The 26,077-nt window shown below is 40.9% G+C and overlaps 1 protein-coding gene across 4 annotated transcripts in view; it reads right to left on the bottom strand.

The window, feature by feature from the left end:
- The window catches only part of Spats2 (spermatogenesis associated serine rich 2), a 124,370-nt gene that overhangs the window by 30,522 nt on the left and 67,771 nt on the right, over positions 1–26,077 (bottom strand). For 3 of the 4 annotated variants that reach the window (XM_045153241.1, XM_045153243.1, XM_045153244.1), the window contains exons 4-8: positions 22,526–22,634; positions 20,945–20,994; positions 10,949–11,210; positions 9,238–9,417; positions 2,569–2,704 (exon numbers count right to left, since the gene is read on the bottom strand). In XM_045153241.1, coding sequence (XP_045009176.1) covers positions 2,569–2,704; positions 9,238–9,417; positions 10,949–11,210; positions 20,945–20,994; positions 22,526–22,634 — 737 coding nt within the window. The remainder of the gene's footprint in view (positions 1–2,568; positions 2,705–9,237; positions 9,418–10,948; positions 11,211–20,944; positions 20,995–22,525; positions 22,635–26,077) is intronic. The other variant, XM_045153245.1, reaches the window with a different exon arrangement.

Here is a 26,077-nt window from a genome sequence, read left to right as displayed (position 1 = left end):
TAGATGTTGAAAATTCTCACTTTACCTCCTTTCAGGAATTATGTCAGCTTTCATTTGGCATTCAAGTGAAACAAGTCATCATATTATTTCTATGGTGTCCTGTCATATGTAATATAATCTTTTTGTTTGTTTGGTTTTTCAAGGTAAAGTCTTACTGTAGCCCAGGCTGACCTGGAGCTCACAATGTAATCTCAGGGTGGCCTCGAACTCATTTAGATCCTTCTACTCTAGCTTCCCGGGTGCTAGGATTATAGATGTGTGTCACCACACCCAGCCAATCTTTTTTTTTAAATATTTTATTTACTTATTTGAGAGAGAAAGAGGCAGAGAGAGAGAATGGGTGTACCAGGGCCTCTCTCTCAAATTAAAAAAAAATTTCGATCTTAATGAGAATAGAATACAATCTGAAAAACAAAAACTTAAAAGCAAATCAATGGAGCTAAGGTATGACCCTCATAAACCAGGGACATACCTGTTAATTGCAACCCTAGCACTCAGGAAGTGGAGGTAGGAGGATCAAAAGTTCAGCATCATCATTGGCCACATAGTTTGAGGCTGGCCAGGCTAAAGACCCTGTCTAGAAAAATCAATGGTAACAGGACACAGAAGTGACCACTAGTGTGAGATAAAGAAGGATGAAGAGGTAAGACATTGAGTGAGTGCATTTGTGTTTGCTGATATACAGATGCAGGAGTGCATTTGTGTGTGTGGTGATGTTAGGTGCTTTGTTCAGTTGGTTTTTTTTTTTTCAAGGTAGGGTCTCTCATTTGTCTGGAGTTTACTGACTTAGTGAAATAAGCTAGCCAACAAGCCCCAGGGATTTCATCTCTGCCTTTCCAGGGCTGGGATTTCAGGCATGAGCCACCATGGCCAGCATTTGATGCAGGTACTGGGGACCTAAACTTAGGTCCTCATATTGTGCAGTAAGCACTTTACCCACTAAGCCATCTCCCTAGTACCCGCCCCAACCCTTTTTTTCAGAAGTAGAGTCTTATTCTAGCTCAGGCTGACCTAGAACTCTCTGTAGGCCAGGCTACCTGAATTCTCAGTAATCCTCCTACCTAAACCTCCCAAATGCTGGGACTAAAGGCATTTCATGCCTGGCTTTAAAAAAAAATTATTTTTTTTTCGAGGTAGGGTCTCACTCTAGCCCAGGCTGACCTGGAATTCACTCTGTAGTCTCAGGGTGGCCTTGAACTCAAGGTAACCCTCCTACCTCTGTCTCCCAAATGCTGGGATTAAAAGCATGTGCCACCATACCCCATCCAGCACTTTAAAATTTTTTTTGAGACAGGTCTTACTTGTAGCCTAAACTGGCTTTCTACTCCTCCTGCCACAGCCTTATTAGTGCTAGCATTACAGGGTGAGCAATACACCCAGCTTTCTGTTACATAATTTTCTTCAAACAGCATGTCACTTGTTACACTATCTGTCTGGCAGGCCCTCAAGAGTCACCATCTGCTCTGTAATTGTCTTTCTAAACCTACTAGTATCAGGCCTATTTCTAAAGTAGTTTGAGTTCTCTGAATTACTTTTTTTAAAGTAAAGGAATTTTTTTTAATTAAATTTTTTTTTCTCTTGAGAAAATTTTTTTATTAACAACTATGATTATAAAAAAAATCCCATAGAGGGTGGGGGGTAAAAAAAAAAATCCCATGGTAATACCCTCCCTTCCCCCAGTTTCCCCTTTGAACCTCCATTCTCCCCATCTCAGTCATGATATCATGATCTTTTCTTCCTATTATGATGGTCTTGTGTAGGTAGTGTCAGGCACTGTGAGGTCATGGATATCCAGGCCATTTTGTGTCTGTGGGGAGCACGTTGTAAGGAGTTCTACCCTTCCTTTGGCTCTTACATTCTTTCTGCCACCTCTTCCACAATAGACCCTAAGCCTTGGAAGGTGTGATTCTCTGAATTACTTGTACTTTGATCAAAACAAATAAAACAGAAAGTTAAATATACTCTAGGACTTTTAAGTTTTTCTATACTATATACTTAGAAGAAAGTTAACAAGGGGCTGAAGAGATGGCTTAGCAGTTAAGCGCTTGGCTATGAAGCCTATGAACCCCAGTTCAAGGCTCGATTCCCCAGGACCCATGTCAGCCAGATGTACAAGGTGGCACATGCATCTACAGTTCGTCTGCAGTGGCTGGAGGCCCTGGCATGCCCATTCTCTCTCTCTCAAAGAAACAAATAAACAAACAAAAAGTAAAAAAAAAAGGGCTGGAGAGATAGCTTAGCAGTTAAGCGCTTGCCTGTGAAGCCTAAGGACCCTGGTTCGAGGATCGGTTCTCCAGGACCCATGTTAGCCAGATGCATAGAGGGTGCGCATGTCTGGAGTTCGTTTGCAGTGGCTGGAAGCCCTAGTGCACCCATTCTCTCTCTCTCTCTCTCTGCCTCTTTCCCTCTCTGTTTGTCACTCTCAAATAAATAAATAAACAAAAAAAAAATTAAAAAAAAAAAAAAAGAAGAAGAAAGAAAGCAAGCTGACAAAAGTAGTGAATGGCTGACCATCTTTATAAGTGATTGTTTAGGGACTACTGATATATCAAATGCAACTTCAGTTACCAGCTCTGCAATTCGGCAAATGCTTGTTTCATTTTCTTAATGGAAGCATCCATTTCTTCTTTAACTACAACTCGATACCGTGCAAGGGACACTGTGCAGCGCTGCAGGTCTTTTACAGATTTTTCAATATTGGAACCTTAGGAGGAAAAAAGAAATATTATTTTAAAAAGGAATATGTAATTTAAAAGTTGGATCTGAACACCTAAGACAAATGTTACATGGACTTAGAATGTTTCTAAGTGACCACTCTTTCCAACCAAAAGTACCCAATTTTTCATGATTGTTTTTAAAAAATTGTGATTTCATGAGGTCCCAGCAGTTAATCTGTACTTTTATTGTCTGAGCAACTGGGGTTAGATTCAGAAAGTATTTGCCAAGACTAATATGATGAAGGGTTTCCCCTACTTTTTCCTCCAGCAGTTTCAGAATTTTAGGCCTGATATTAAGGTCTTTGATCCATATGGACTTAATTATTGTGCATGGAGAGAGAGAAGAATCTATTTTCATCCTTCTGCAGATATATATCCAGTTTTCCCAGCATCATTTGCTGAAAAGGCTGTCTTTTCTCCAATGAGTATTTTTGGCATTTTTGTCAAAGATCAGGTGGCTTCAGCTACCTGGACTTACATCTGGGTCCTCTATTCTGTTCCATTGATTTACATGTCTGCTTTTGTGCCAGCACCATGCTGTTTTTGTTACTATGGCTCTATAATATAGCCAGTAAGCTAGAAAGTAGATATAAAGGGAATAGAAAGGGAGGGAGGGAGGGAGGGGGGACTTCATAGGATAGTATTGTATATATGTAAGTATAAGAACAGATTAATGGGAGTGAAAGGCCTAAATGAGGCCAGAGGAAGAGATAGAGTAAAGGAAAGGTGGAGAGAGGGCTAATCAAAATCTAAGAAGAGATAAACAAGTCATATGGAAACCTACTTTTGTGGACAATGAAACACAAAGGAACCATAGACTGTTACTAGAAAATTTTCAGAATTTTCAGTGCCAGGGATAGTATACCTTCCAGTGAGTTGTTGGCCATGGAGGTCCCTGATGCCCCCAAAACATCATAGGCCATTGCCGAGGCCCTTGATTTCCCAACAGAAATAGATGGTAAGACCCTACTGCTGAAGACTCCACATACTTGGGCTACAAGGTCACTGAGAAATCCTGCTGGAGCTGAGCTGAAAACCTCTTCCATGTAGACCAGCTGACAGAAACTGGAAAAAGCCACATTGCATGCAATTCAATGGGAGAGAGAGAAATCACCAGTGAAGATATTCAACAGTGAAGCCGGGCGTGGTAGCACACGCCTTTAATCCCAGCACTCAGGAGGCAGAGGTAGGAGGAACACCATGAGTTCAAGGCCACCCTGAGACTCCACAGTGAATCCCAGGTCAGCCTACACTGCAAGCCTTATAGTTGGCCAGCCAAGCCAAATGAGCCAACAGGTGCAATAGTGGCAGGTGTGTTATGGGAGAAACCAACTGCCCTCTAATTTGACTGGACACCCACCCACTCCATGGGAGGGAATACCTCCCTGATACTAAAAACGTACAACTACAACAGGGGTAGTCATGAGCCCTAGGAGTATAACATCTGCTGCTGTCTGGATAAATGTATATACTATGCTCACCAAACTGCTCAATAAGCACTTCTCTTAATGTTCATATCCATATATTAATACTACTCTCATTTTTTCATTAGAGAACTTTCTCTTTTCAGATGGCAGTGACCTTGGGATGACTCAGGAGGCACCATGGTGCTGAGAAGAAGTGACAAGAGGAGTGCTTAGCAATAACAAATATTTCAATCACACCTTCCATGGCTTAGGGTCCATTGCAAAAGAGGTGGCAAAAAAGAATGTAAGAGACAAAGGGAGGGTAGGACTCCTTACAACGTGGCCCTCCAAACACAAAATGGCCTGGATATCCATGACCTCACAGTGCATGACACTACCTACATAAGACCATCATAAAAGGAAGAAAAGATCATGACATCAAAATAAAAGAGAGACTGATTGAGAGGGGGAGGGGATATGATGAAGAGTAGAGTTTCAAAGGGGGAAGTGAGGGGAGGGAGGAAATTACCATGGGTTATTTTTTACAATTATGGAAGCTGTCAATAAAAAATAAAATAAAATTGTGTATGTGTGTATGAGTGCATCAGGGTCTCTTGCCTTATGTGGTACTGGGGAATTGAACCTGGGCCAGCAGACTTTGCAAGCAAACATCTTTTTAACTTTTAACTGCTGAACCATTTCCCTAGACCCTTTGTACTGATTTTTGAAAACACAAGTATCCTAGTTAAGATAGCTAATAAGAATTAGATTTATCGTCTTATCTTTTTATTTATTTATTTGAGAACAAGCGAGCGAGAGAGAGAGGCACATAGAAAGAGAGAATGAGCATGCCTCTAGCCACTGCAAATGAACTCCAGATGCATGTGTCACCTTGTGCATCTGGCTTACGTGGGTACTGGGGAATTGAGCCTGGGTCCTTAGGCTTTGTAGGTAAACACCTTAACTGCTAAGCCATCTCTCTAGCCCTATCCTCTTATCTTTTTTTTTTTCTTTTGTTTTTTAAGGTAGGGTTTCACTCTAGTCCAGGCTGACCTAAAATTCACTCTGTATTCTCAGGGTGGCCTCAAACTCATGGTGATCCTCCTACATCTGCCTACCGACTGCTGGGATTAAAGGTGTGTGCCACCAGGCTCGGCTCTATCCTCTTATCTTAAACAAAGACAAAATATATGAAACAATGTTTTTTCTCTGAAAATATACAAATAAAGTAAGGCATATGGTTTGCTACAATTTACTGATTCAACAGTTTTTAAATTGTAAACAGAAAGGAAAAAAAATTCGTAAATTTAGCCTAGCTCTCTCCCTGAACTGAGGAAACAATTCTGCATTGAGAAATTTTTCTTTGTTTTTCAAGGTAGCATCTTGCTCTAGCCTAGGCTGACCTGGAATTTACTAGTCTTAGGCTGGCCTCAAAAATAAAGCAATCCCAGAAAAATGGATGGACCTGGAAAGTATTATACTAAGTGAGGTAACCCAGACCCAGAAAGCCAAGCGCCACATGTTCTCTCTCATATGTGGATCCTAGCTACAGATGACTGGGCTTCTGCGTGAGAATGAAAATACTTAGTAGCAGAGGCCAGTAAGGTAAAAAGGAGACATAAAGAGTAGAGAAAGGAAGGGAGGAGGATACTTAATAGGTTGATATTGTATATATGTAATTACAATGATTGTAATGGGGAGGTAATATGATGGAGAATGGAATTTCAAATGGGAAAGTGTGGGGGTGGGGAAGGAGGGAATTACCATAGGATATATTTTATAATCATGGAAAATGTTAATAAAAATTAAAAAAAAAAAAAAAAAGAAAATAAAGCAATCCTTCTACCTCTGCCTCACAAGAGCTGGGATCAGAGGCATACACCACCATGCCTGGCTAAACTTTTTCTTTCTTTTTCCTTTCCTTTCCCCCCCTTCCTTCCTCTCTCTTTCTTTCTGCCATAAACATTTTGTTTATTCATGACACATTCTTCCAAGTACCTCAATTAAAACTAGTTGATTATAAAATACATTTCAGCCAGGTGTGGTGGTGCACGCCTTTAATCCCAGCTCTTGGGGGATAGAGGTAGGAGAATCACCGTGAGTTTGAGGCCACTCTGAGACTGCAGTGAATTCCAGGTCAGCCTAGGCTAGAGCAAGACCCTACCTCGAACTCTACCTCGAACCCTCAACTCCCCGCAAAAAAATTCAAACTATACTGGAGATTTAAAACACGCATATCACATGGCTACAAAGATTTGTGGTTCCTAGACAGATGTCTTATTATGGAGTTATATTTCCAACCTCTTTGGTGTCAATTCTGGGTGAATCAGGACTGCCTTTTCCCATCTTGTTTAGAGGGTATCTCTTCCATGTACAGCACCAGTCTCTAAGGGAAGAGCTTTTAAAAGGAGCCCCTTTCTTGCATCCATATTTATTTTCTGACTTCTTTGGTCTCCTTCCGCACTTACTCATAGCAACAGCCTTGGAGGATACGATTCTGCTTCAGGTGACCACACTGGGGGCCAATGTCTATATTGTTCCTAACTTTAATAAGCTTCTGAGAGTTTCTTCTCCTACATCAGTTAACATCAATGCTTCATCTATTTTTGGGAGCTGCTATCCAAAAAACATTATCCAAAAAGCTGGAATTCTCATCTCCAGTGGTATTGCTAGCTCTGTGAATATGGGTGTGTCCTGAACTGTTAAAAGCTGGTCCCCATGGAAGACTGGAAAAGCCTGACCAGCTCTTTGCAGTTTCTGTAGCAGCAGCTATCAAAAGCCCCAGAGCAGAAGTCCCCAGGCCTGCAGGGTCATTACTTTTACTTAAAAAAAAAAAAAAAAAAAAAAAGTTTGCTGGGCGTGGTAGTGAATGCCTTTAATCCTTGTGCTCTGGAGGCAGAGGTAGGAGGATCACTACATTCCAGACCACCCTGAGACTACACAGTGAATTCCAGGTCAGCCTGGGTTAGAGTGAGACATTACCTCAAAAAAAAAAAAAAAAAAAAGTTTCATTCAGGGGCTGGAGAGATGGCTCAAAGGGTAAGACACTTGCGTGTAAAACCTTAGGACCCAGGTACAACATGGTACATGGGTTTGAATTTTGTTTTCAGTGACTGGAGGCCCTGTTGTGCCCACTCTCTCTATATATATCTACCTGCCTCTTTCTCTTTCAAATAAATAAATAAAACATTTTTTTTAAAGTTTCGCTCTGGCCCAGGCTGACCTGGAATTAACTATGTAGTCTCAGGGTGGCCTTGAACTCATGGCAATTCTCCTACCTGTGCCTCCCAAGTGCTGGAATTAAAGGTATGCGCCAACACACCTGGCTTCCTTTATTTTTTTTAAGACAGTATTTCATTCTTTGGTTGGTCTCAAACTTGTAATTCTTCTTAGCCATTCAGAGTGCTGGGATTAGAGGTATGTGCTATAATGTTCAGGACACATTTTCAAAGTATAAATTTATAATATATTTATATATAATATTTATGAATTTATTATTTATTTATGAGAGAGGGAGGGAGATGATAGGCATGCCAGGACCTCTAGCCACTGCAAACAAATCCCAGATGCATGTGCCACCTTGTGCATCTGGCTTTATGTGGGTACTGGGAAACTGAATCTGGGTCCTTTGGCTTTGCAGGCAAGTGCCTTAACTGCTAAGCCATCTCTCTAGGCCACTAATCAATTTTTAGAGGAGTTTTTGTGCTCTTTCCAGGCTAGTCCTAAATTCCTGGGCTCAAGTGATCCTCTTGCCTTAGTCTTCTAAACAGCTAGAACTAAGGCTTGTGTGATTGCACCCACTTTAACTTTAAATTCTCTATTCAGATTTGCCTTCTTTTTGAACCTACTTGAGTGATTTTAAGCTCTTGCCTATATGCCTCCCTTTAACTTTGCTTGGCTAGAGTTCTCAAACTTGATGTTCTTCAGTAAGCTGAGGGCTACTGCCAAGATGAAAAAGAAGAGCTTCACTAATTAAAATGTGGCTCAAGTGGAATATATAATTCAATAGGTAATTGAATAGGTAATAGGTAACACTATGCTTTGATATATGAAACTCACTGGCTCTTCTTTATTTAAATGATTATAGTTTTAAAAGAAAAAAATGGCTGGAGAGATAGTGGTTAAGGCACTCGCCTGTAAAGCCAAAGGACCCAGGTTTGATTTCCTCAGTACCCACGTAAGCCAAATGCACAGGGTGACAAAAGCATCTGCAGTTCATTTACAGTGACTAGAGGCTCTGGTGTATGTATTTGCTATCTGCCTTTCTCTCAAATAAATAAATAAATAAATAAATAAATAAATATAAAAGAAAAAAAAGCTTCTACTAAGCCAGGCTTGGTGGCGCATGCCTTTAATCCCAACACTTCTTTAATCCCAACACTTGGGTAGGAGGATCGCTGTGAGTTCGAGGCCACCCTGAGACTTCATAGGGAATCCTAGGTCATCCTGGGCTAGAGTGAAACCCTACCTCAAAACACCAAAAAAAAAAAAAAAAAAAAAAAAAAGGTGCTACTAGTGGATGCTAAGTATCATGTGTGTCTACTGAAACAGGATCCACTACTGTTGCCCAGGCTGCCTTGGAATTGGTACAGTTTTTAAAAAGCATAGAGCTAAGTATGGAGTCAACCAAGAGATAAAACAAAGAAAATAAGGCCAGGTATGGTGGCACACACCTTTAATCCTAGCATTTGGGAGGCAGAGGCAGGAGAATTATTGTGAGTTCAAGGCCAGCCAAGACTACACAGTGAATTCCAGATCAGCCTGGACTACAGGAAATCTTACTGGGAAAAACCACAAAACAAAACAAACAAAAACACAGCAAAAAAAAAAAAAAAAAAGTTGCAGTAAACAAAGGAAATTGGATAATGTTAGCTAGATCATCATGACAGTAGAGTTTGGGTATAATTCACAACAAAAGGGGATCCAGTCATTATACTGAGACTACAGTATCTGAAGTACTCTAATATTTCCAACTGTAATACACTGAGGTAAGAAGGTTTGACAATTATAGCCCAGCAAACAGAAAATTTCTTAATAATTATCATCATGGCACAAAGAAATAATTTTCCCACTTTAGCTACAATTTTTTTCCCCCAGGTGAGCCTCTGATTTACCTAGTTTTTTACTGGTGGAGGACAGGGGAACATTCTCCATGGCCAGACTTGAAAATTGAGGTCCTGTGGTGGATCTTGACAGAGATTTGACAGCATTCCTGGATTGATGAACGTTCTGAATAGAGCGCACAGTCGAAGATGTGGGCTCAAAGTCAGAGACACCATTCTCCAGCACAGATCCTGTCCAAGAAAGAGGACAATGTTTTAGAGCACAATGAAGTGGTAAATTACTTCAGAGAAGTCTTTAGAGTACAGAAAAAAAAAGGTAAAAATATTTTAGGTAAAATTGTGTCTATTAAAAAGGCTTCTAATTTCCAAGTTACAATGTCGGTTGGGGGAAGAATTTTATGTTGTCTCATGGAACAGAAAAGAGAAAGACTTAGAAAACAGGAACCTAAGCGGGGGATGGGGGCTGGTGGTGGCACATGCCTTTAATCCCAGCACTTGGGAGTCTGAGGCCACCCTGAGACTACATAAAGTAAAATCCTACCTCTTAAAAAAAATCTTAAAAAAAAAGAATATCTAAAAAGTATGATATAATTGTAACACTTGATGTTACATTTATAAAGCTAGGAATAGTAAGGTAGAATCAACAAAACAGTTAATAAAGAATGTTCAAGATATGTGAATTTATAATCTTGTCTTTATTGTAAAACAAATGTAGCAGCCATGAGTTCAAGGCCACCCTGAGACTCCAGAGTGAACTCCAGGTCAGCCTAGGCTAGAGTGAGACCCTATCTTGAAAAACAAAAAAACAAAAACAAAAACAAATTTAAACTATACTAGAAATTTAAAACATGCACACCACATGGCCACAAAGATTTCTCGTTTCTAGACAGATGTCTTACTTTGGAGTTATCCTTCAAACCTCTTTGGTGTCAATTCTGGGTGAATCAGGACAGTGAATTCCAGGTCAGCCTGGGCTAAAGTGAGACCCTACCTCAAAAAGAAAAACTTAAAGACTTACAAACTATCTGGCTATAATGACAGTTATGATTATAGTTATTAATATTGTAAATTCTTAAGTGTGTTAGGTCACAGTAACATCATCATTTTTCTTAATCAGTCTCTCTCTATATATATGTTTTTTGTTTTTCTGTTTGTTTGTTTTTTGAGGTAAGGTCTCACTGATCCAGGCTGACAAGGAAATTCACTCTGGAGTCTCAGGATGGCCTCGAACTCACAGCAATCCTCCTACCTCTGCCTTCCAAGTGCTGGGATTAAAGCATGCTCCACCACACCTGACCAGTCTATATATATTTTAAAGATCTTAAAGTCACTTTTTCCATTTCTAAATACTAAGGCACTGCTCTGCTATTCACTATTAGAAGAGCTTATATTAACACACATATTTTAGAGTAAGCTTTTAGGGCTTTGGTAATTGTAGAACACAGAAGATAACAAAAATCTTTTTTAAAAAATGAAAGAACAATTAATTGTTTTTTCATTCTTTCTTTTTTGTGGTTTTTGAGGTAGGGTCTTACTTACTCTAGCTCAGGCTGACCTGGAATTCACTCTGTAGTCTCAGGGTAGCCTCAAACTCAAACTCATGGTGATCCTCCTACCTCGGCTTCCTGAGTGCTGGGATTAAAGGTGTGTGCCACCATGCCCAGCTAGAACAACCATTCTTAATTTAATGACTGGCATCTCAACCTGGAGGTCCTGTTTTGTATAAGTGAATCAACTCTCAAAAACCTGTTAATAAACTCACCTGTTCTATCCAGTGTATCTGGTGTGGCAAATTCAGAATCTTCCAGTTCTCTGGCATCTGTGGAAAGTGTCTCCAAGCCTTCACTCAGTGAGTCCACAGACTCAACATCATTGATGGCACCATTAACATGATAACCATTAACACCACCTTTCTCTGAGGAGGGTGCAGGCTGCTCCTCTTGAACGGATACCACTGTATTGGAATCTGGGACACTGCTACTTGTTTCTGCTGTAGGTTTTGGTTTGCTTTTCTTCTTTTTGTTCTACAGTTATTGAAGATTTGAAAAAAGAAATAAAAAAAAGTGTACGCTTCTAACACAACTCAAAGAGAAAGAGGAAACCAATTCCAGTGCCCCCAAATAAATCAATGTTACCAATTTCTTATGTTCTTCCAGAAACTGAACATATTTTTGATACATGTTGAATTACTGCCTAAAACAAAAATTTACTATGTTAAATTCTACACTTTGAATAAACTCAAACTCTTTTTTTAAACTATTATAAAAACTGTTACCTTCTTTTTTTACTTTTATTTATCTATTTGAGAGACAGAAAGAGGGGAAATAAGGGGAAGAGACAGAGAGAAAGAGAAAGAGAGAATGGTCACACCAGGGTCTATAGACACTGCAAATAAACTCCAAATTCATGCGCCACCTTTTGTATCTGGCTTATGTGGATCCTGGGAATTGAACCTGGGTCCTTTGGCTTTGCAGACATGTGCCTTAACCACTGAGCCATCTCCCAGTCCCCCCAATTTTTTCTTTAAAGACTTTTTATTTATTTGCAAGCAGAGAGAAACAAAAGAGACAGACAGAATGGCCACACCACGGCCTCTAGGCAGCAAACAAACTCTAGATGCATGTACCACTTTGTGCATTTGGATTTAGGTGGTATTGGGGAATTGAACCCATGTCATTAAGCTTTGCAGGCAAGCGCCCTAACCACTGAACCATCTCTCCAGCCCTTTTTCCATTTTTTTTAGATATCTTCTTCCTTCTAAAACATTTTCTTTCCTTTTTAAATTTCTGACTTTTTATTTTTATTTTATTTTGTACATTCTGAGTGCAATGGATAAGCTTCGCCCTGGGAAAATCACCTTCGTGATCATGGTATTTCCCCTGCCAGGTTATTTATTTATTTATTTGTTTGTTTGTTTGTTTGAGAGAGGGAAAGAGGCAGAGAGAGAATGAGAGAGAGAGAAAGAGAGTGGGTGTTCCAGGGCTTCCAGCCACTGCAAACGGACTCTAGATGCATGCACCACCTTGTGCATCTGGCTTACGTGGATCCTGGGGAATTGAACTGAGGTCCTTTGGCTTTGCATGAAAGCGTCTTAACTGCTATACCATCCTGCCAGCCCTTTTTTTTTTTTAATTTTTATTTATTTATTTGAGAGCGATAGACACAGAGAGAAAGACAGAGAGAGGGAGAGAGAGAGAATGGGCGCGCCAGGGCTTCCAGCCTCTGCAAACGAACTCCAGACGCGTGCGCCCCCTTGTGCATCTGGCTAATGTGGGACCTGGGGAACCGAGCCTTGAACCGGGGTCCTTAGGCTTCACAGGCAAGTGCTTAACCGCTAAGCCATCTCTCCAGCCCCTGCCAGCCCTTTTTTAAAAACAAAATTTTATTTGAGAGAGAGAGAAAATTGGCCCAGGTGGGCCTCAGTCACTGCAATTGCACTCCAAAAACTTGCACCACCTAGTGGGCAAATGTGACCTTGAGCTTGCCTCATCTTTTGTGCCTGGCTTAGGTGGACTCTGGAGAGTTGAACATGAGTCCTTAGGCTTTGCAGGCAAGCACCTTACCCACTAAGCAATCTGTCCAGCCCCCTCCCTTCTTAAAAAAATTTTTTTTAAGGTAGGGTCTCACTCTAGCCCAAGCTGACCTGGAATTCACTATGTAGTCTCAGGGTGGCCTTGAATTCACAACAGTTCTCCTACCTCTGCCTCCTGAGTGCTGGGATTAAAGGTGTGCGCCACCATAACCAATGCCTTTTTTTTCTTTTCTTTCCTTTTTTTTTTTTTGGCTTTTCAAGGCAGTGTTTCACTCTAGCTTAGGCTGACCTGAAATTCACTCTGTAGTCTCAGGGTGGCCTGGAACTCACAGTGATCCTCCTACCTCTGCCTCCCGAGTGCTGGGATTAAAGACGTGTGCCACCACACCCGGCCTTTTTTCTTTTTTAGAAAATAGTGTATTTATTTGAGAGAATGAGAAAGAAAGAGGCAAACAGAGAGAGAGAGAAAGAGTGAGTATGAGTGCACCAGGACCTCTAGCAATTGCAAGTGAACTCCAGACACATGAGCCACCTTATTCATCTGCCTTTAGGTAGGTACTGGAGAACTGAACCTGCAAGCACCTTAAACACTAAGCTATCTCTCTAGCCCTCCCCCCCCGCTTTTTTTTTTTTCTTTTTTGGTTTTTAGAGGTAGGGTTTCACTCTAGCCCAGGCTGACCTGGAATTCACTCTGTATTCTCAGGGTGGCCTTGAACTCATACCGATCCTCCTACCTCTGCCTCCTGAGTACTGGGATTAAAGACATGGGCCACCATGCCCTGCCCCTTGTTCAGTATTTTTTAAAAATTATTTATTTGAGAGCAACAGACACAGAGAGAAAGACAGATAGAGGGAGAGAGAGAGAATGGGCGCTCCAGGGCTTCCAGCCTCTGCAAACGAACTCCAGACACGTGCGCCCCCTTGTGCATCTGGCTAACGTGGGACCTGGGGAACCGAGCCTCGAACCGGGGTCCTTAGGCTACACAGGCAAGCGCTTAACCGCTAAGCCATCTCTCCAGCCCTTGTTCAGTATTTTTTTAAAAATTTATTTTATTTATTTATTTATTTGAGAGAAAGAAAGAAGCAGAGAGAGGGAATGGGCACACCAGGGCCTTCAACCACTGTAACTGAACTCCAGATGCTTGTGACCCTTGTGCATCTGGCTTATGTGGATCCTGGAGAGTAGAACCAGGATCCCTGGCTTTGCAGGCAAGTGCCTTAACCATAAAGCCATCTCTCCAGCACCCACTTTTTCAATTTTTTTTTTTTTTTTTTTTGAGGTAGAGTCTCACTCTAGACCAGGCTGACCTCGAATTCACTATATGTCTCACGGGCCTTGAACTCATGGCAATCCTCCTACTTCTGCTTCCTAAGTGCTGAGACTAAAGGCATGTACCACCAAGCCCGGTTCCTTTCTCAATTTTTAAAATATATGGGCACACCAGAGTCTCCACCCACCACAAAAAAACTCCAGACACATGCGCCCCCTTGTGCATCTGGCTTATGTGGGTCCTGGAGAATTGAGCCTCAAACTGAGGTCCTTAGGCTTCACAGGCTAGTGCTTAACCACTAAATCATCTCTCCAGCCCTTAAAAAATATTTTACTTGTTTATTTGCAAGCACAGAAGACAGAGAGAGAGAAAGAAAGAGCGAGACAAAATTAGTGTGCCAGGGTGTCTAGCCACTGCAAACGAACCCCAGATGCATGTAATACTTTGTGCATCTGACTTTATAGGGATTCTGGGAAATCAAACCCAAGCCATTAGACTTTGCAGGCAAGAGCCTTAACTGCTAAGCCATCTCTCCAGCCCCTCAAACTCTTTGTTTTGTTTTGTTTTGTTTGTTTTTCGAGGTAGGGTCTCACTCTAGCCCAGGCTGACCTGGAATTCACTATGGAGTCTCAGGGTGGCCTTGAACTCACGGTGATCTTTCTACCTCTGCTTCCTGAGTGCTGGGATTAAAGACGTGCACCACCACGCCCGGCTCAAACTCTTAAATAGAAGATATTTTTTCATAAAAAGCCCATCTTAAGCAAAATAAAAAACTAAATAACAAAATGTTAAAAGACCATGCATAACTATATTCAAAAAAATATTAAACATAGCTGGGTAATATGAAATATGCCTTTGATTCCAGCACTCAGGAGGCTAGGGTAGGTGGATCACCTGAGTTTGAGGTCAGCCTTGGACTACAGAGTGAGTTCTAGAACAGGCTGGGCTAGAGTGAGCCCCTGCCTCAAAACAATAAAAACATAATAAATAAAAGCATAACCTCAGTCTAATAAGAAACAATGCAATGTAACTTTTCAACTACTTGATTAGCAAAGGTCAAAGAGTATGATGACACTGCAGCGTTGAGCATAGAGAGAAGACCCCTTTACACTTACTAGTATGAGTAGCCACCTAGCAAGGCTTTTGAAAATTACAAATGCACATACTTTTTGACCAGCAATTCTAGTTCTTGAAATTTATACTGGACAAAATTAAGAAATATTCACAAGATGCAAATATGCACAAGATCATTTATTGTAGTATTGCTACTAAGAAAGAACTCTCACCAATACAAATGTTGATCGATAGGGAACTAGATAAAGGGTTGAGAATAATTAGCTCAGTGACAAGCTTGGGTTCAATTTCCTAGTATTCACATACAATTAGATGCACAAAATGACACATGCTTCTGGAATTAGTTGCAGTGGCAAGAGGCCCTGGCATGCTCACACTTTCTCCCTTACAAATAAATAAAATCTTTTTTTAATAATTAGTTTATTTTATTTTAAACCTTTCCAAAAATACCCTTGTAAGATACCTTCCAGTGAGTTGTTGGCCAGTAAGGTCCCTGATGCCCCCAAAACATTATAGGCCATTATCAAGGCCCTTGGTTTCCCACCAGGAATAGATGATAAGACCCTATTGCTGAAAACTCCACATACTTGAGCTGCAAGGCCACTGAGAAATCCTGCTGCAACTGAGCTGATAACCTCTTTCATGTAGACCAGCTGACAGAAAGCTGGAAGAAGCCATTCTGCATGCAGTTCAATGGGAGAGAGAGAAAACACCAGTGAAGATACTCAACAGTGGACACTGCAAGCCTTATATTCGGCCAGCCAGGTCAAATGAGCCAATGGGTGCAATAGTGGCATGTCTGTCATGGTGGAAACCAATGGCCCTCTACTTGGACTGGAGGCCTACTCCATGGGAGGGAATACATCCCTGATATGGAAAACTTAAAAGGGGTAGTCATGAGTCCTAGAGGGTGTAATGTCTGCTATCTGGCTAAATGTATATACACCATGATTATCAAAGTGCCCAGTAAACACTTCTCTTAATATTCATACCCTTATATTAATGCTACTCTCACTTTGGGTAGAGAATCTTTTTTCAGATGGCAGTGACCTTGGGATGGCTCAGAAGGCATCATGGTGCTAGAAAGAAGTTACCAGACTGCTCAGTACTGCAATATCTCTATCACACCCTCCAAAGCTCAGGGTATATTGCGGAAGAGGTGGCGGAAAGAATGTAAGAGCCAAAGGAAGGGTAGGACTCCTTAAAATGTCCCGACACAAAATGGCCTGGATATCCATGACCTCACAGTGCCTGACACTACCTACACAAGACCATCAAAATAGGAAGAAAAGATCATGACATCAAAATAAAAGAGACTGATTGAGATGGGAAGAATGGAGTTTCAAAGGGGAAAGTGGGGGGAGGAGGGCATTACCATGGGATATTTTTTATAATCACAGAACTTGTTAATAAAAATTTTTTTTGAAAAGAAAAAAATAAAAAGCAAAACAAAGCTGGCAGTGGCGGCGCATGCCTTTAATCCCAGCACTGGGGAGGCAAAGGTAGGAGGATCACCATGAGTTCAAGGCCACCCTGAGACTACAGAGTGAATTTCAGGTCAGCCGGAGCTACAGTAAGACTCTACCTTGAAAAAACAAAAACAAAAACAAACAAAAAATCAAATGACAATAAACATGGTGAAGATGTAGGGAAAAAGGAACCCTCATTCACTGCTGGTTGGAATGCAAACTTGTACAAACATTATGGAAATCAATATGGAGTCTCCTGAAAAAGATAAAAATAGAGCTAACAACTGATGCAGCCATTCCTCTGCTGGGCACCTACCCTAAAGGCCCCACTTTTCACTATAGAAGTATCTGCTCAGCCATGTTTATAGTTGCTCAATTCACAATAGCTAAGAACCAGAACTCAGAGGCACATTGTTTGACGAATGAATAATGAAGATGTAGTACATCTACACAATGGGATTCTATTTAGCAGTCAGGAAAAATGATACAACGATCTCTGTAGGAAAATGGATGGATTTGGAAGAGCTAATACTGTGCAAACTCACACAAGTACAGAAAGACTTATGCTGCATGTTCTCCTCATTGGTGGTTCCTAAATTGGAACAGCTTGAATTGTAGGCATACCTGACAAGCAATAGAGGGATATATAAGAGGGATGGAAGGGTTTGGGGGTAGGGGGACAGGAAGGCAGGGGAAGATACATACAAAACCAAATAAAGTGAATTGGCACCATAGAGACCTTCCTCCTGGATAGCAGACTGAAGATATAACCCTTAATAGGGCATGGAGAGATCATCTGGAAAGCATGGCCATGGAGAGGGTGGGATGAAGCCTAACCCTAAAATATTTGGCCCTGGCTTGTATTTCTCAGTATCAGAAATTGGTTACAACCCATACGGAGTTGTTGATTGGAGAGACCTATGAGGTCCCCAAAACTTCTATCAAAGCACCTGATTACCTACCTGAGGTGAAAAGTAAGACCCTATTGCTGAAGACACCACATGCTGCCAACACAGAACATCAAGAGACCTGGCTGAACCTGGAATAAACCCAGCTCCCATATGGTTAGCCTGTACAGTGCTGGAAAACAGTATATGAACTACTGGGTGAAAATGGCTAACAATGCTGTGAGAAAACAGGGGTTCCTGCTATATGCAAGCAATTAGCCTAAGAAGATATACACACCTGTATAACAGTGGCACACAGACTATGTAGGTAACCAATGGCTTTCTGATTGGCTAAGAGATCCAGTCAGTGGAAAAGAACCCATAGCTAGAAATGGGACCTCAGTCAGAATCCTACAGAGACCAAGATTATGGTCTCCAATGAGAAGCTCCCACTAGTCTTTGGCCAAAAGTGAGATTACACCTATCAAAATGTTTCTAAATTAGCAGTGCTTATCCCCTTTAACCTATCCTGATCTCACTCTCCTTTGGAGAATCTGTTTTTCTTTCTCAGAAAGTGAGAAGAACCAAGGACAACCAAAATCCATGAACAATACAAGAAAAGATAGCTGACTGCCTGTCAGTAGATGAAATGCCCCTTGTACTGCAACTAGGGCCTAGGTGAAAACACAGAGGAATTGGCGAGATGAGCAAGAGTGTCGCTTTCATGATGAGCCTATCAACCTGTGCCAGGCTGATGGAGATAGACCCGGAGGATAAACAAAATGCATCAAAGCAGAAATCCAGAAGCTGCTGAGAACTCAACACTAAAGTAGACTTAAAGCACACCTGCTAAGGTTCAGGGAATTTTGTAGAAGAGTGGGCAGAAAGATTGTAAGATTCACAGGGTGGGATGGAATACCCACCCAGAGGCATGGCCCACCCCCTCCACAATGACTGACTACTGCTCTCACAACTCATTACCCACAACTCCATGGTGAAGACCAGCAATCCTACTGAGAAGGGCCCTTGGGGGGGGCAGGGAGGAGGGAAATTATGGTATCAATACATGATGTATCCACACAAAGTTTCAACTTAAAAAAAAAAAAAGAGGTATTTCAGGGGCTGGAGAGAAGCAGGTTTAATTTCCTAGTAACCCAGATGCACAAGGTGGCACATGCATCTGCAGTTCGTTTCCATGACTAGAGGCTTTGGTGCACTCATTTTCTCTCTGTCTGCTTTTTTTTCTCTCTCAAAATAAATAAATAATTTTTTGGGGAAAAAAGGCATATTGAAGGGCTGGAGAGATAGTTCAAGGGTTAAGGTGCTTGCTTGCAAATCCAGACAACCATGGTTCAATTCCCCAGTACCATGTAAAACCAGATATATAAAGTGGTGCATGGCATCTTGAATTTGTTTGCTAGAGGCCTTGGTGCACCCATTCTCTCCACCCCCTCTCTTTTTCTTTGTGTAGATCTGTCTGTCCATCCTTCTCTGCTTGCAAACAAACAAACAAACAAATAAACAAACAAATAAATACATTTCAGATATAGTGTCCTTCCAGTTCTCCAACCTGCTCCACATCAAGTAATATCTAATCTCCCTGAAGGGGTTTGGCTTCTATATACTCAATCAATGAGGCTACTTCCTCCTCTCATTCAATCAGCTAAAACCACAGTGGCAGCTGGGCATGGTGGCACACACCTTTAGTCTCAGCACTCAGGAGGCAGAGACAGGAGGATCATCATGAGTTTGAGGTCACTCTGAAAATACACAGTGGATTCCAGGTCAGCCTGGGCTATAGTGAGATCTTATCCCCCCCCCAAAAAAAATAAAATAAATTAAATTAAATTAAAAAGCCAAAGTGGCTTTAGAAAAACCATCTTTTAGAATGGGAGGCTTCTTCTCACAGGGAACTCCTGGTACTTACTTAACTTTACATAATTAGGCTTCTTACTCTCAAGAAGCAGCTAAGAGCCAGGCATGGTGGCACATGCCTTTAATACTAGCACTTGGGAGGCAGAGGTAGGAGAATCATCATGAGTTCAAGGCCACCCTGAGACTACATAGTGAATTCCAGGTCAGCCTGGGCTACAGCAAGACCCTACCTTGAAAAAACAAACAAAACAAAACAACAACAACAACAAAAAGAAACAGCTAAGCCCTCAGTGGGGTCTCTCTTGGACTACCCTGGCAGCAGAAACCTACCAATCAGCTCCTTTGCCCTACATCAAGCAGGAAGAATTATCTCCCCAAAGCCAAAACTCATAACCTGAGGTTTTGTTGGTCAGGGCACAACATGAAGGCCTACAGGTGCTATCCAAGAAAGAAGTATGATTTGGGAAATTCCAACTAGCAAAATCTCAATGGAGAGCATCTCATACCTACAAGGCCCTATTACTCAGAGAACCCCAGCTCTGTCCCAGGCTGGCATACTAACTGAGGCTTTGGTAAACAGATAATTTTTTACAATGCTTGTGGAAGAAAGCAGTCCTAGGAAAGTTAGAGAAGAAGCCTCATCCAAAGACCATGTTATTTATGAATTTATGAAGGAAAAGTGGACACATCTTGTCATATGATAGTACTAAGAATGCCTGAGAAGGAAAAAAGGAACTCCTACACTGACCTAATGTAGGAAAAACACCCCTAACATATTTCAGAGAGATCCTTCCTTCCTTTCTTTTTTTTTGATGTAGAGCTTCACTCTAACCTAGACTGACCTGGAATTTACTATGTAGTCTCCGGGTAGCCTCGAACTCATGTTGATCTTCCTACCTCTGCCACCTGAGTAACTGAGATTAAAGGCATGCACAACCATGCCTGGCTTAAGTCAACATTTCTTAAAGGGGCTATATTTAGGGTATGTAGCTGTGGGAATAATTCTGAAACTAGCTAGTATCCCTTGGGGGAAGCATTTTGATTTTAAATGGACAAGAAAAGAGATTAAGAATAAATATATTAGGCATCACTATACACACACACTCACTCTCTCTTTCTTTTTCTTTCTTTCTCTCTCTCTCTCTCTCTCTCTCTCTCTCTCTCTCCTTTTGTTGTTAATTTGTTCATTTGAGACAGGGTCATAGTATGTAGCCCATGCTGGTCTAGTGACAGATACTCTTGCTTCATCCCATCTGAGTACTAGGATTACAGGTGTGTTCCATCACACCCTTATTTTCCTAGCATAGAGATGAACAAACTAAGGTACAAAAAGATGACTTTAGCCAGGTGTGGTAGCACACATCTTTAATCCCAGCACTTGAGAGGTACAAGGACTGCCATGAGTTCAAGGGCCAGCCTGAGACTACAAAGTGAACTCCAGGTCAGCCTGGGCTACAGTGAGACCCTAACACACACACACACAAAGACTTTAGGCTTTAACTCATTAGTTGTCAAAAATGACCTTTAGCTGTCAACTGAAGATATATGTAAACCTTTTCAATCAAATATTATCAAATATTTCATAAAGCCAAAAATGAAAAAAAAACATAAATATCAATATTTTATTTTCAAATTTAATTTAATTTTTACCTTTTTCTTGCCTGTTACTATCCATTCTTTGAGTACTTCACTGGCACTACCTGTAAAAGAAATCAATTACAGATTTCCTCTCCTATCACATATATATGAAGCAGGAATTAGTGTCCCTGCATTTTACAATTGCTAGAGTAATGTAATGAGGCAATGATATCTTGCTTCCCTTTTGGAATACCTGCCTACTACAATTCCCTTCTCCATGTAATTTCCCTTCTTTTCTTTTCTTTTCTCTTTCCTTTCCTTTCTCTTTCCTCTCCTCTCCCAACTTCTCTTCTCTTCTCCTCTCCTCTCCTTTCTTTTCTTTTCTTCAAAAGGTTAATGTAGCCTGGCATTTACAGATTCTTTTATTTACCCATCTTGGTCTGAATACAAAGGGATGACTGATTAACCAAGTGTACCACGCCATCCTTTCAGGTTCTACACCACCCTGACTATGATATTTGAGAGAGAGCTGCACGCTCCACTAGACTCAAGCACTAATATTATAAAGAAAACAAATGAAGGCAAAGAAAATACTTGTAGCATTTGGACCTATTTATCTTATACTTCCAAATTCAAGAAAATGGAAATGGAAGATATAATTGGACATCACCATTCATGATGATCATCATGATGGAACAGCTTTAAGTTTTTTTTTCAAAAAAGTTATGTGGAAAGAAATTTACAAAGTACTCCTCAACTCTACAAATCTAAAAGCTGGAGTGAGTCTGTTATTCTTTCTTGGCCTGTTTTTTTTTTTTTTTTGTTTGTTTTGAGGCAGGTCTCACCCTAGTCCAGGCTGACCTGGAACTCCCTTGGTAGACCCAGGCTGGCCTTGAATTCAGTGATCCTTCTACCTCTGCCTCCTGATGCTGGGATTAAAGACATGTGCCACCACACAAGGCTCTGTCCTTTTTTTCTAAGAAAACAAGGAAACTGAGCCCATATATTTGAGTCACTTGCTAGATTCTCACTAAATGATAGTATATACAAGGCTGGAAAAAAATGCTGAGTCCCTGAATTTGCCATCTGTTTCTGGGCCACTGAGTCATTTCTTTATTATGAAGAATGTCTTCAATTACTTGACTATATTCCAATTAAGTCCCTTTGGCCATTAGCCACATAGATTTTTGGGGAGAAACATGACTTTTTTTCTCCCTTTTGGTTTATTTGGGGAGGACTGATTGTACGTTCTAAGAGGTTGGCCTAAAATTCATTATATAGCACAGGCTGACCTCTCAAATTCATAATGTTCTTGCCTCTGCTTCCCAAATGCTATGATTATAGGCATGTGGCATTAGGTATAGTTTATTTATTTGTTTGTTTGTTTGTTTGTTTTTAATACCAGTAGAGGACAGTTTTTAAAAATAATGGATTTTTTTCTTAGTGTAGTTTTATTTTATTTCTTATTTTCAATTTTCCTATAGTTTATAAATGAAAGAAGTATCTTGCTTTAATGAAATATCAGAGTATATATGTGTATATATGGAGTCTACTATTATCTTCTGTGAACCACAAGATTGCTGAGTGTTCTAAAAGTCTGAAATTTTTCTCTTAAACAAATACAAACTCATAAAACATTTGAATAAGGATTACCTTCCATAAATGCTTGTACTGTTTTGTCCACACAATTATCAAAGTGCTGCAAAACCAGGATGATTTCATTGTTGCTCTTATTAGGAACTATTGCACGCACTGCATTTATCTGGAAAAGATGAGAGTCATTTAATTCTAACATGAGTAGATCACTGAGCAGCTGAAGTGTATCACTTAGAGTAACAGATGACATTTCATTTTTACCACTGTTATCATTCTTTACTGTCAGTGAGAACACATAATTACCTTGCTGGGAATAATAAATAGAAAAGTGATAACAGCATATAAAAATTTAACTTCAAAAAGTTAAAATAGGGCTGGAGAGATGGCTTAGTGAATAGGGCACTTGCCTGTGAAGCCTAAGGACCCATGTTTAAGTCTCCAGGTCCCATAAATCAGACGCAAGATGATGCAAGTGTGAAAGGTCATACATGTGCACTAGGTAGCACATGCATCTGGAGTTGATTACAGTGGCTAGAGGCCCTGGGTGCAAATTCTCTCTCTCATTAAAAAAAAAAAAAAAAAAAGCCAGTCTATTGGGCTTGTCTCAAAAAGTTACAATAGCAGATTACTAGAAACAGAAGGCTTGTACTAGATTTTTTTTTTTTTTTTTTTTTGTAAGAAAGACTGGGGAGCAGGGCCACATTGCATGGCAGAAAAAACAGAGAGTCAAGATCCATCTATAAGACAAGAAGATAACCAACAACCCAACATCAGACTTTCCACCTCTTCCATATCTGCCACAGCCCAAGAGAACTTGCAGTGGAAGCTGCACCATGAACACTGCTCTTACTGCTAACGTGACAGCCAGCTTCAGGGTGATGGTGGCAGACACAGTGATCAAGCACAACTCATCAAAGCCGAAATCCAGAGGCTACAAAGAACTCAACACTAAATAAGACTGCCAACAGGCCTACCATGGCTCAAGGATCATTGCAGAAGAGGAGGCACAAAGACTGTAAAAGGTGGGAATACCCAGGGGCATGGTCCCCGTCCCATTGCATTGGGACTGACTGAGACTTTCATGACCCCACAGTAAATCCCATAAACACACAGAGGAGAGCACCAGGGAAACATATACAGGGAAGAGGAAATAAAAGGGTATAACCTGTTAATAAATAAATAAATAAAAGATTAGTTGGTAAGAATAGGGCAGGGTGGTGGAGGAGCAGTGTATGGGGTTGCTTATAGGAACATGGGTGACTCAAAGGCAGCTGCATCAGCAACAAGTTCACTCGTCAGGTGACAACTCACAGAAGCTGCATCTCTCCCAGCACATTGTACAACCTACAGGTAGCTCGGTAGGGCAGGTGGGAGCATCTCCTCCCCAAGCAGTTATTTGTCCTTTTGTTGACCTCTGGATGCTCTCCCTCTTTGCTTTGGGAAAGAATATTTCAATTTGGAAGAACTTGCTATACAATACTGGGGGACTGAAGCCAGGCAGGCAGGCTTTGCAAGTCAGCACCTTTATCCACTGAGCCCTCTCCAGTCCCCCATTTGCTTTTTTTTTGGGGGGGGGGTTTCGAGGTAGGGTCTCACTCTAGCTCAGGCTGACCTGGAATTCACTCCATAGTCTCATAGCCTCAGGGTGGCCTTGAAGTCACAGTGATCCTCCTACCTCTGCCTCCCAAGGGCTGGGAATAAAGATGTGCGCCACCAAGCCCAGCTTTCATTTGCTTTTTTCACATAGTATTTTCCCAACGTTGATAAGCACAGTTCTTATTCATATATATACATACATACATACATACATACATACATACATACTTACTTACATACATACATACATACATACATACATACATACATATATATATATTTAAAATTTTATTTGTATGTGTGCATGCAGGCAGGCATGTGTGTATGGGTATGACATGGCTCATGTGTGGAGGTCAGAGGGCTTGAAGACATCTGTGCTCTACCTTCTTCTTTTTTTTTTTTTTATTAACAATTTCCATGCTTATAAACCTTCTTTAAGACAGGGTTTCTTGCCACTGCAAACTGCCATGCTGCAAAGGAATGTCAGAACTAGCTGACCTGCAAACTTCTCCTGGCTCTATTTTCCACTATCATACTCCTGCTGGGATCACAGATGCATGCACCACTTTACATCCAGCTTTAACTGAGTGACTGGGAAATTGAACCTGAAGTGGCAGGCTTTGCAAGCAAGTGCTTTTAACCACTGAGAAATCTCCCTAGCCATCACTCTCTTCCCCTTTTTGTTTTATTATTATTTAAAAAATACTTTATTTATTATTTATTTATTTATTTGAGAGAGAGAGAATGGATGCACCATGGCCTCTAGCTACTAGAAAACAACTCCAGATACATGTGCCACTTTCTGCATCTGGCTTATGTGGGTACTGGGGAAATCAAACCTGGGTCCTTAGGCTTTGTAGGCAAGTGCCTTGACCACTAAGCCATCTCTCCAGCCCTGTTGTGTTTTGTTTTTTGAGGCAGGACCAAGCTGACCTACAACTTGTCTGTAGCTCAGGGGGTGGCCTTGAACTCACAGCCATACCTCAGCCTCCAGAGCACTGGGATTAAAGGCATGAAGCACTATGTCCAGCTACATGTACTGCTACATGGTATTCCATTATTCCATTGCATGGCTTATCTAATTCATTCATATTCCCATAGATGGGTACTTACATCGTTTCCAGTGTTTGGATACTGAGAATAATGCTGTACTAAACAGTTTTGTTTGTTAGATTTATAGTGACAGAGGATAGAACTCGGGGTCTCATACATGCTAACCTAGCACTGAGCTACAATCCCAGCCCACTTTGTTACATCGGTTTACCACTGAATCCTTAATGCTTAGCACATATATTAAAATGTTGTAAGCAACAAAAATAAGGCAGGTCTTCTGTGCAATCAATAGAATCAAGAACAGTAGGGTACCTACAAGTTCAATAGATAATGCCAAAATGATCTCTAAAGTAATTATGTCAATTTTGTTAAGATTTGTTCCTAAGATACAAATTTTAAAAATATATTTTAAGGCTCGAGAGATGGCTTAGTGGTTAAGGCGTTTGCCTGTAAAGCCAAAGGACATTGGTTCAATTCCCCAGGACCCATGTAAGACAGATGCACAAGGTGGTATATGCATCTGGAGTTTGTTTGCAATGGCTGGAGGCCCTGGCATGCCCATTCTCTCTCTCTGTGTCTGCCTCTTTCCATCTCTCACTCACTCAAATAAATAAATAAATAAATAAAATTTAAAAATATAGATTTTAGAGTCAGATGTGGTGGCATATGCCTTTAGTCCCAGCACTCAAGAGGCAGAGGTAGGAGGATCACTATGAATTCAAGTCCACCCTGAGACTACATAGTGAATTTGAGATCAGCCTGGGCTAGAGCGAGACCCTACCTCAAAACAACAACAAAATACACACACACACACACACAAATATATACATACATATATATATATATGTTTTGGGTTGGAGAGATGGATCAGCACTTAAAGATGTTTGCTTGATAAACCTGCCAGTCAGGTTTGATTCCCTAGTACCAGCCACACAAAGTAGTGTATGGCACACCCATTTC

Source organism: Jaculus jaculus, chromosome 6 (assembly GCF_020740685.1).
Source record: "Jaculus jaculus isolate mJacJac1 chromosome 6, mJacJac1.mat.Y.cur, whole genome shotgun sequence".
Lineage (NCBI taxonomy): Eukaryota > Metazoa > Chordata > Mammalia > Rodentia > Dipodidae > Jaculus > Jaculus jaculus.
Note: the sequence above shows the minus strand (reverse complement) of the source record. Positions and strands in the feature narration are given on the sequence as shown.